The sequence below is a fragment of the Benincasa hispida genome, chromosome 2, assembly GCF_009727055.1.
Source record: "Benincasa hispida cultivar B227 chromosome 2, ASM972705v1, whole genome shotgun sequence".
Classification (NCBI taxonomy): domain Eukaryota; kingdom Viridiplantae; phylum Streptophyta; class Magnoliopsida; order Cucurbitales; family Cucurbitaceae; genus Benincasa; species Benincasa hispida.
In genome coordinates this window covers 4602443-4613744 of record NC_052350.1, presented here as the reverse complement: position 1 = coordinate 4613744, position 11302 = coordinate 4602443, and the positions used below count along the sequence as shown (strand labels likewise).

Here is an 11302-nt window from a genome sequence, read left to right as displayed (position 1 = left end):
TGAAATCCGCTATCGTTGAGTAAAAATCAGAGCCTATACGATAGTGTTGAACAATCGCTTACCTATACGATAGTGTTGAGCGATCGCTTAATGCTTACACCCGTGCACGATATTTACTGAACGATCGGTTAACTATACGATAGGTTGAGCGATCGCTTAACGCTTACACCCGCAATACTATTTACTAAACGAACGCTTACCTTTTACTAAGTGATCGTTTAGCGCCCGAGCTTTACTAAACGATCGTATATACGATTGTTTAGCTTTTCCTACACGATCGTTTAGACGATCGCTTACCTTTTCCTATACGATCGTATACTTCACCTAAACGATCAAGCATTTTGTCTATATGATACACGAGCCTTTCTCCCACTTGCTTGATCGTTGTATACGATCACCCTTCCTTCTCCCCTCTACGAAATCTGAACCCACGCTTTGGATTTTCACTCCGAGAATACTGAGGACTCTGAGTGGTGGTGTCGTCCCCGTTTCCTTCTATTTGTGTGGAGACTGTTCGAGGTAGACGATTGGGATTTGTTGAATGATAGATTGTCGTTCCAGTGAAAGCGAGATTAGCTGTGAAGAAAAAGTCTTCAACTAGTATGATCTCTCGGCCTCTTGTTTATTGTTCCTTTAAGCATGCTAGTAATTTAGCGTTGTGAATGCATATCTGTATGTTTGAATGTATATGTGGAAATTCTGTCATAATGAATTGGAAAGATCCGCTTTCACCCATAGGTACTCTTGAATAAGAGTTCATTCAAGATATATTTATATGTCCATTAGATATAACCAAATTCTTCACAGATGCTCGTAAGTACAACTGAGCCAATTTACCGTTTTGCCCCTACAATTACATCTTACTCCTTAAGTACCACTAATCCCTCTAATGAACAATACAACATAGTCCTACTATGTGTGAACATCTTTCAGGCCATGAAAAGGTGTGTGGCGCCACATTGTTCAAGCCCCAGGATCAACCCTTAAGGGAGAAATCTATCTACTTACCCTTGTTTCGGGGAAGGAGTGAACTCTATCTTGTGAAGCTGAGTTCCCAGCTCCCAAATCAGACGAATCCCCAAAGTGGTAGTTTTGAGTCGGTGCTTTGGCCACTCGCACCCAAGCAAATCAAAGGACCGCCTTCAATGACAGGAGCTCCCAACTCACTCAGGATTGAAGTCATGTTACCTATGGTCATCCCAGTGAAGTGAAGTCACTGTCATGAATGGAGTTATATGACGAGACGTGAACACTTCGTGGTCAGGTCTTATACAAACTCTTTGTATAGAACGCTCCCGCTCACATGTCCTCTACACGAATGATCAAGATCAGACTATCTGTGACAAGTCACAACACTTGTAACTATTCCACAAAGCGGGCCGTATCCGTAGAGTTACCAGGATAAGGTTTCCCTCCTATATCCATATACTACAAACCATTTTGGTTATCACTTAAGACATGATCTACTTATATGTCACCACATACGTGCTTAAGTTACATTAAGACAATCGGGGATTTTAAGTTTATTGGTTTATGGTAAAGTAAATAAAACATCAAAATGTGCAAAGTCAAGAAGTGAAGTAAATATATATATAATACATCACAAGTGTTTGTGTAAAAAATGTTTACAAACTACAGGACACGAGACTTTAGGGCATCAACCCAATCAGAAGTAGGGGTATGTAGATAAATTGCTCCCTTAAGGTCTGATTCTGGGTGAACAATGTGGCGCCACACTCTTTCTTGACCCGAGAGGGGTTTAGTCATAGTGAGCCTATGATCTATTGTTCATTAGAGGAATCAGTGATACTTAAGGAGTTAGATGTAACTACGAGGGGAAAACGGTAATTTAACCCAACTGTACTTAGGAGCGATTTGTGAAGGGTCATCGTACTGTTGATTGGTTATATCCAATGGACACATAAATATATTTGTAGTGCAAAGAGTGCAGCTGTCGGTCTTTAGTGGAGTGCCCGACAGTTAATAGATAGTGGATAATGTGATTAAAGAGTTTAGTGAGTTATTCACGTACCGTTGGAGCTTCAAGCTACATGTCCATAAGGTTCCCTTGGTAGCTCAATAGATTTAAGTTGAGAATCAGTTTTTTGATTAATTTAAAATATTCAAATTAGTAAGAGGAAATTTGATTATATATGATATAATTAAATTAATTCAATTATATATGATATAATTGACATAATGTATTTGATACATTATTGTTTATTTGGAGGAACAAATATTTGAATATGATTCAAATATATTTTCTATGAATAAGATTTGTAGTTATTAAATTTAATATAAATATGATTTATATTAAATGCCATAAAATAGAGAAAAAGAACTATGGTTTATATATTGTATATGATGCAATATTAAAACTATAGGTTATAAATATAATATGATAAGTTAGTTATCATATTTATTTATAATTATTAATTATTTCATAGTTAAATCCTTTTTTTCTCTAACCACACTTAGTGGGTAGTTATTTAGTTTTGTGGCAAAAAATTGGGATAAATGAAATTTGATTTTATTATTCCAAGAACGAGAGACACACGATTTGAGAGTCACTACATGATTGTTGAGTGCCTATGCGATAGACTCGTTTCTCTAAACGATCAAGAGATTTTGCTATGCGATAGCTTTACCTTCCTCGATCGTCTTCTTCTTCCAACTGCAAACTCCCATCTAACCAAAATTAGCTAGAGCCACCATTCCTGGATTCTCACATCTAGAATACCAAGGTCACTAAGTGATAGTGTCCTCTTTTTTATTCGAGTTTCTCGTTGCTGTTTGCTACTGTTCGATGAGAGTTTGTGACTTGTTCGACGCGTTCGTGAACGAGTACAATCGAGGGATTAACATGAAGAATAGTTCTTCAAAGGTATAATCTCTAAACCTTTGTTTTATATGAGATAACTGTTAGGGATGATGCAATAAACTCTTGTTGGGTTCTGTAGTTTGTAAACACAGTTTTGAACAAATGCCTGTGATGTAATAATATATGATATTTTCTTCACTTTTGTCTATGAAACATTGGATGTGTTAATTGCTTTACCACAAACCAATAAACTAAGATCCCAGATTGTCGTTTGTAACTTAAGCATGTATGTAGAGACATACAGGTGGATCATGCCTTAAGTGATAACCAAAATGGTTTGTAGTATATGGATATAGGAGGGAAACCTTATCTTGGTAACGTTACGAATGCGGCCCGTTTTATAGAATAGTTACAAGTGTTGTGACTTGCTACAGATGGTCTGATCCTGATAATTCATATGAAGACATGCGAGTAGGGGTGTCCTATACAAAGGATTTTGTATAAGACCGGACCACGAAGTATTATAGTCTCGTTATATAATGTTGTTCATGATAGAGACTTCACTTCACTAGAATGACCATAGGTAACATGACTTCAATCCTGAGTGAGTTAGGAACTCCTGCATTTGAGGGCGGTTCTTTGATTTTCATGGGTGCGAGTTGTCAGATCGCCAACTCAAACTACTATTTTGGGGATTCGTCTGATTTGGGAGCTGGGAACTTAACTATACAAGATGGAATTCACTCCTTCCACGAAGCAAGGGAAAGTAGATAGATTGCTCCCTTAAGGGCTGATTCCATGGCTTGAACGATGTGGCGTCACACACCTTCTCATGGCCCGAGAGGTGTCCATACATAGTAGGACTATGTTGTATTATTCATTATAGGGATCAGTTGTACTTAAAGAGTTAGATGTAACTATAGGGGCAAAATTGTAAATTGGCCCAACTATACTTATGAGCATCTATGAAGGGTTATTGTACTGTTGATTAGTTATATTCGATGGACACAGAAAGATATCTATGGTGAGAAGAGTGAAACTGTCGGTCTTTAGTGGAGTGCCTGGCAGTTAACGGATGGTGGATCTCATGGCTAAAGAGTTTAGTCAGCTATTCACGTACTGTTGGAGCTTCGAGCCATAGGTTCATAAGGTCCCCTTGGCAGCTCAATGGATTCAAGTTGAGAATAAGTTTTTGGGCCTGTTTGAAGTGTTTAAATTGACAAGAGGAAGTTCTATTATATATGATATGATTGAACTGGTCAATTATATATGATATAGTTGACATGATGTATGAGATACATTAATTGGAGGAAAATGATATAAATATGATTTATATCTAGTGGAGGAGAAAAGGACTATGGTTAATGTATTGCATATGATGTGATATTAAACCATAGGTTATAAATATAATATGATTATATTTATTTTTAATTTAAACGATTATGGGATAATTATTGCCCGATTTTTTCTCTGTAACCGAATGAGATAGTGAGAGGTTGCTTTCAGTTTTTGTAACTGAAGGATGAAATGAAAATTGTTTTCATTTTGCAAAAGAATCAGACATTCGCTCACGTTTTGTGTATACTGCCTATCCCATAGCAAACCGAGAGCATACACGATAGCTCAAAGTTTCTAAACGATCGTATACACGCGCGTGGTTTACTAATCGATCGCATAGGATTTGCTAAACAGTCATTGTGCCCTTTTTACTACACGATCGTGTACCTCTACCCAAACGATCAAGCATCGTCTATATGATAGACACCCGATATCTTCTACTTGCTCGGTCGTGGTATACGATTGTCTCTTTCTCCTTCCCTCTACCAAATCCAACAGAGCCCACACCTCCTGGATTCTCACACCGAGAATACCGAGGGTTCCAAGTGGTGGTGTCTTCCTTGCTGCCGAGTTCGTGAGGACTCCATTCGTGGGTAGACGATTTAGTGGATGATTGCTTCGACATTCCCAGCGAGAGCGAAAGGAGCAGTCCTTGGACGAGAACGAGATTTTAGGCGAAGAAGGGTTCTTCAACTGGTGTGTATTTCGTTCTCTTGTTGTTTAAAGTTTCAAAGCATGCTTGTAATTTGTTGTTAAATGCATATCTAGTCTGTTTGATTATGAATGCGGTAATTCTGTCACAATGAGTTTGGAACGATCTTGCTTCCGCTAAGAGATACTTTTTGATAAGAGTTCCTTCAATAGCATGTTGTAATTTAGTATTATGCATAATCTGTTCTTGTTGACTGTAAATGTATGCGTTCAATTGAAATGGGATTTAGACGATCCGCTTCTGCTCAAAGGTTCTCTGTCAACAGAGTTCTTTCAGCCTCTGTATCCGATTATAGCTTCACGACCTTTTGAAGCATGGGGGCTTGGTCTTGTTGGCCCTATAACACGTAAGTCATCAATGACACATTCTTACATCCTCGCAGCCATTTATTACTTTTCAAAGTGGGCGAAGGCTATCACCTTGAGGGAAGCTAAGAAAGAAAACGTGGTGGACTTTATCCACACTCATATCATCTATCGGTATGATATCCCCCATCAGATCTTGACAGATAATGGGAGACAATTCTCCAATAGCTTGATGGATAGATTGTATGAGAAGTTCAAGTTCAAACAGTTCAAGTCGTCCATGTACAATGCTACTGCAAATGGGTTGGCAGAGGCATTCAACAAAATGTTGTGCAACCTACTGAAGAAGATTGTCTCTAAGTCAAAAAAGGATTGACAATAGAAGATTGGTGAGGCATTTTGGGCTTATCAAACCACTCATCGTACCCCTACAGGAGTCACTCCATGCTCTATTGTTTATGGGGTAGTGGTTGTCCTTCCTTTGGAAAGAGATATTATGTCACTAAGAATGGTGATACAATAGGGATTGACTACAGAAGACAATGCCAAGATATGGCTTCGGGAATTGGAAGCACATGATAAAAGACGACTGGAAGCTCAACAAGCATTGGAGTGTTACCAAGCGCGAATGTCTAAAGCCTTTGATAAGCACGTAAAGCCTTAATCCTTTCAAATCGGTGATTTAGTGCTTGTTGTAAGAAGACCCATTATCATTACGAGACATACGGGAAATAAGTTCACACTTAAATGGGATGGACCATACATCGTCAAAGAGGTCTACACAAGTGGAACATACAAGATCATTAATTAAGATGGATTAAGAATCGACCCAATCAATGACAAGTTTCTTAAGAAGTTTTATGCTTAACGAGTGTAAAAAAAAAAAGGAACTTCTTATCGTAAAAGTATAAACTGCACATTACTTCTGACCGCATGAGCTTAAAAGGTGAACATCTTTAAAAAAAAGTTGGTGAACTACGTTATGACTTAATCCCTATCATTATAAAGGGTACGTAGACAGCTTAAAGAAAATTAAGTTCAATCACACACACACACACATATATTTATGAGTTCAATTGCATAAAAAGTAAAAATTTAAAGGAAGCTTCAAGCATTAAAATTTGTCATTAAAAATAATAAGTGGCTCCCATATAAGAAAGAGTTTTTTGGGCACCATAGTACATAAATCCAGTGATCCGCGAAGAGGCCAACTAATGACTTTGCCACAAGAAAGCTAAGTCCATCCTTTATTGGCTGACCTCTGTCCCTAAGAATCACAAGGTATCTCTCACCAGACGAGATGTGTTTAACGAAGTGAATCATCGTTCTGCAAAAAGCACCATAAAGGAATGAGTCTTGACAACATGGTTCAAAGACAATTTTAAAAAAAAGGATAAGAGTGATAAGGTCGTTGGACCTTTTCAAGGTCATCCCTATGTTGATCAAATGAAGATTGTTAGACCTTTTCAGAGTCATCCTTATGTTGATCAAATAGGGTTGTTGGACCTTTCCGGAGTCATTCCTATGTTGATCAGGTGGTGATATAATAGGGCAGACCTTTCTGGGGTCATCCCTATGTTGATTAAATGGAGGTTGTTAAACCTTTCTAGGGTCATCTCCATGTTGATCAAGAAGTGGCGATATAATAGGATAGATCTTTTCCGGGTCATCCCTATGTTGATCAAATGAGGATAATTAGACCTTTCCAGGGTCATCCCCAAGTTAATAGGAAAATGACAATATAATGGGGTAGATCTTTCTGGGGTCATCCTTATATGGATCAAATGGGGATTGTTAGACCTTTCTGGGGCCATCCCCATGTTGACCGAGATATGATAAGACAAACCTTTTTGAGGTCATCTCTATGTTGATCAAATGGGGATTGTTAGATCTTTCTGGGGTCATCCTTATGTTGATCGAGATATAATAGAGTAGACCTTTCCAAGGTCATCCCTATATTGATTAAATGAGGGTTGTTAGACCTTCCCGAGGTCATCCCCATGTTGATCAGGAAGTGTCAATATAATAGGTAGACCTTTTCGGGGTCATCCCTATGTTGATTAAATGAGGGTTGTTAGACCTTTCCGGGGGTCATCCCCATGTTGATCGAGAAGTGATGGTATAATAAGGTTAGACCTTTCCAGGATTATCCCTATGTGTGTCAAGGAGACGGTTACATATCGAGGCACTGTTGGCAAAAAAAAAAGATTTAAAAAAAACAAGAAGAAGAAAAGAAAGGAGAAAAAGAAAGAAACAAAAAGGAAGAAAAAAAAGAGAATAGAGTAGGAGTGGAAGATGAAAATGAGAAAGATGTGTGTGGTGAACCCTGGTTATATTGGCCAAGATGGACTCGAATTCCTAATTTAATTTGGAGTTCCTACTAAAATCTTATATTTCTAAAAGATTTTGATAAGATTTGAATCAAAATATCTTATGTTTTAAATTTGGATTTAAGATTCTTGGTGGGTTTGAATGGATTAGTCTTAAATCAAATGATATCAAAATTCATCTACATCAATTAATTTGGGGCATATTCCAAATTTTATCTCAAATTCATCTCAAATTAAAATTTGACCATATTCCAAATTTTATCTTATATTCAAATCAAGTTTAGCTTTTATCCTCAATCCAAATCAAATTGAGGGTAAAATTTCAAATTTATTTCAAATTAAAATTTGGAAATATTCCAAAATTCATCCCAAATCTAAATCATCCAAATTTAAACTTTTATCCTCAAGTCAAATTAAATTGAGAATAAAATCTCAAATTGATGTAAAATTCAAATTTGGGCATCTTCCAAATTTTATATCAAATTCATCCAATTTAGGTTCTTATCCATATTTTCAAATCAAATAGTTACTAAATTCATAGTTTGACTGACACATCAATTGAGATCAAATTCAAGAACATATATTTTTGAATTTCGATTCCAACCTTATATTTTTCGAGATTCATTCACCCATATACGTATATAAATCTCGAAAAAAGGCATTTGTTGAATGAGAAATTTTTGATCAATCACAAATTGCCACGTCATTCAGGACAAAATTCCAAATCATCAAATTTGGGACCAATTAGAAGTTGATATGTGTCCTAAATTGAAGTTGAAAACAAATTACGATGATGCCACGCAGTTTCAAGATGACCTTGAATCAGATAATATTGATTTGACCCAATTTGATATTATTATTTGGGTTAAAGTCCAACTAAGCCCAAAAATGGGCTAAATTTGATTCAGATGTCAAATCGAGCCCAAATCCAACTAGTTGAGCCCAAAGGCGAAACCCTACACTCCAGAGCACCTAGAGAGAATTCTTCCAACAATCAAAAGGCGCACTATCTCCTGAAGTTGACCACACTTGAAGACCGAAGTCCTTTGAAGATACAAGCATTCTTTCAAGACTCCAAGCTCAAGAACATCCACACGCTTTGCTTCTATACATCAAGCTTACACGTTTAACCGAGAGAATCAGAGCATCAAGTACCAGAGACGAACCACATCACATCAAATCAACATTTAACATCAACACCAATTCAAGTTCAACTCCACGAAATAAGTTCCTCCGGAAGCCTCATGCAAACACCGATCCTCTAAGAAGATTCAACAGGTCCAAAGGTCAATCGTCCAAGAAGATCAACAAGCCCAAAGAAGATTGGTCAGCAAGTCCAAAGGCCAATCTAAGTTTATTTTGAATGCATTAAAGAACTATTATGTTACAGATTATACTTGTTATATTGAAATGGATACAAATACAAAGTTCAAATTCCACGAACTTTCGACAGAAAATTATATGTAATAATGTTGAGGTAAACACACCCCAGTTTTAAAATATATATTTTTAAAATACATTAAATTTTTAGTTAATTGAAATGCTAAACTCATCCATTAACGATTTAAAAAAAAATTGTCCATTGACGTAATCTAGATAGGACCTCTTCCACGGCAATCTATTGAACGGATCAAATATTTATTAAGAAAATAATTAAATAAAAACATATGAATATCTTAAACTTCAATTTAATATTTATTCTTTGCATTTAATTATTCATTAATTAAGATTAAATGTTTTATTTTCCTTCCGCCGACGTGGAAGTTTTTGCCTTTCTTCTAACTCCACCTTTGCTCAGAGTCAAAAACAGGCGAAGAGCTTCTCTTTGCTTCCAAAATCAATTTTCCACCGTCGTCATCGCCGCCGCTGCCTTCTTCGCCAAATCTGATACTCTTTTTCCACAGATCGAAGCTCTAACACCTTCTTCTCCGGTATTCAGAGAAATATGGCGTATGTGGATCACGCGTTTTCGATAACAGACGAAGACATTATGATGGATTCTCCGTTCACCGTCAACAATCGACCTCCGATCAAGGAGATCGCTCTTGCCGTTTCTCTTCTCGTTTTCGGCATGATTGGAATCGTCGTTGGTGCCTTCATGGCCAGTAATCGAGTCGGTGGTGATCGTGCTCACGGTACCTTTCTTTTTGCTGTTTTCGCTACAATTTTGCCCTAGTTCGAGGGTTAATTTTTGGTTTGTTCTTGAATATTTTCAGGGGTGTTTTTCTCGTTGTTGGGAGCTCTCTTGTTTATTCCAGGATTCTATTACACGAGGATTGCCTACTATGCATATAAGGGTTACAAGGGTTTCTCCTTTTCCAACATACCCCCTGTCTAAATGCTCAAACTTCCGACTAGTTGTACAGATTTTCTTCCCCAGATTTCTTCACTGTCTACGTTGGTTCTACCCTCACTTGTCTTTGACTACTAATTGTACTGTATCCGTTTACTATGGTTGAAGAGTGAAGAATCTATCTGGATTTGCATTGTGCATTGTGCATTATCAAGATAGTTCTTCTGTTTTTACTTTTTAGTGGTCGGTGGCATAACCGTTTTAATGAAGGAAGGCCTATTATATATATATATATAGTAAATTTTTTATCATTTTTTTAATCAAATTTCGTTTTACCCTAGTTTGTTTGTTGTTTGAACACATAGTTTATCACGTGAAGAAAACAAAAAATTAAAAGAATTAGATTAGCTTGGCAGATTCAAGTTTCTCCAGGACTTTCATAGCCCTAGTAGGAGATACTAAACAGGTTTTCAGCTTTCTAAAGGCACTTAGATTTTTCTTCATGGTTTTTTCCTTTTATGTTTATTTGTTTGTCAGTTTGTTATCTGTCTTCTGGAAATTAGTGGTACATTGACATCTAGCCATTTTTCTTATATCTTATACTTGGCGTATAAAATGTTGTCAATTTGATGCAGCCCTCGCTTGGCCCCTTGCAGTTGATGAATGAGTTCAGTATTTCTTGTGTTTATTTTCTTGGTTGGTAAAGATGCTTCTGTAGAGCAGTATGCAGATTTGCGAGACAACTATTATTTTTGTGACAGGACTTATCGGTGTGAGAATAATTTGAAGACATTGGTAATTAGAAACTAACAGATTGGACGAGTAATTTGTGTCCTCGGGAAGCATTCTCATCCTTCAGTTACTCACATTTTGTATCGAGATATTTTGTGGAGATTTTTAGGTTTTTTATGTTCCACTGTTTTCTAATTTGTCCAAGAGTCAAGTACTTTGGAATTTTAGCTATATCCTATTGGATGACCCTGAGGAGAGCAGAGATGAATTAGGACTCTAGGACAATAGTGGATGAAGTAGTATGCCCAACATTGGGAAACTAGTTCAAGTTCTTTATACAAACATCTTAAGTTCCACATAGGGTTGGGCGGAAATTTGGGCTTTAACTTGAATCTACTTGAGCATGAAGGTGCTAAAAGAGCTAGTGTCCCAGTTGCAGTTGAGCATGGTAATAGATCGAGTACATAAACCATAATTGTTTTCCTCTACCTCTTTATTTGATATTTTACTTGTTCTTTTTCCTGTAAATATTGATTGAAATATCAATAATGCACCCTTTGTAGGACATAACAAACATAAACTCGTTCAGGATATCAGTTGCTTAGAAATCACCATTTTTCTTGCTTGGCAAAATTGCCCATCCATGACTCTCTAAGCTGCTGGCCTACATGCTGGTTGTTTAGCTAATCTCTGGATATGTGGTTTTGCTAGTACAAGAACAACGATTTACTGCATTGTTTTAGTCTATAGCCTTTCAAAGTTGCTGATGTG

At 36.9% G+C, this 11302-nt stretch overlaps 1 protein-coding gene across 1 annotated transcript; it reads left to right on the top strand.

Moving 5' to 3' along the window:
- The first annotated feature begins 9257 nt into the window (after nt 1-9257).
- On the top strand, nt 9258-10110 carry LOC120071459 (transmembrane protein 230). Its single transcript, XM_039023757.1, has 2 exons — nt 9258-9641; nt 9723-10110. The coding sequence occupies exons 1-2, from the start codon at nt 9452-9454 to the stop codon at nt 9842-9844; spliced, it is 312 nt and encodes a 103-aa protein (XP_038879685.1). The 5' UTR covers nt 9258-9451; the 3' UTR covers nt 9845-10110.
- Nucleotides 10111-11302: the final 1192 nt, after the last annotated feature.

Bases quoted from the DNA above. Each gene is read 5' to 3' on its own strand.
- LOC120071459 (XM_039023757.1), top strand. From the start codon at position 9,452: ATGGCGTATGTGGATCACGCGTTTTCGATAACAGACGAAGACATTATG. The intron at 9,642-9,722 runs GTACCTTTCTTT...GAATATTTTCAG, and splicing joins CGGTGGTGATCGTGCTCACG to GGGTGTTTTTCTCGTTGTTG.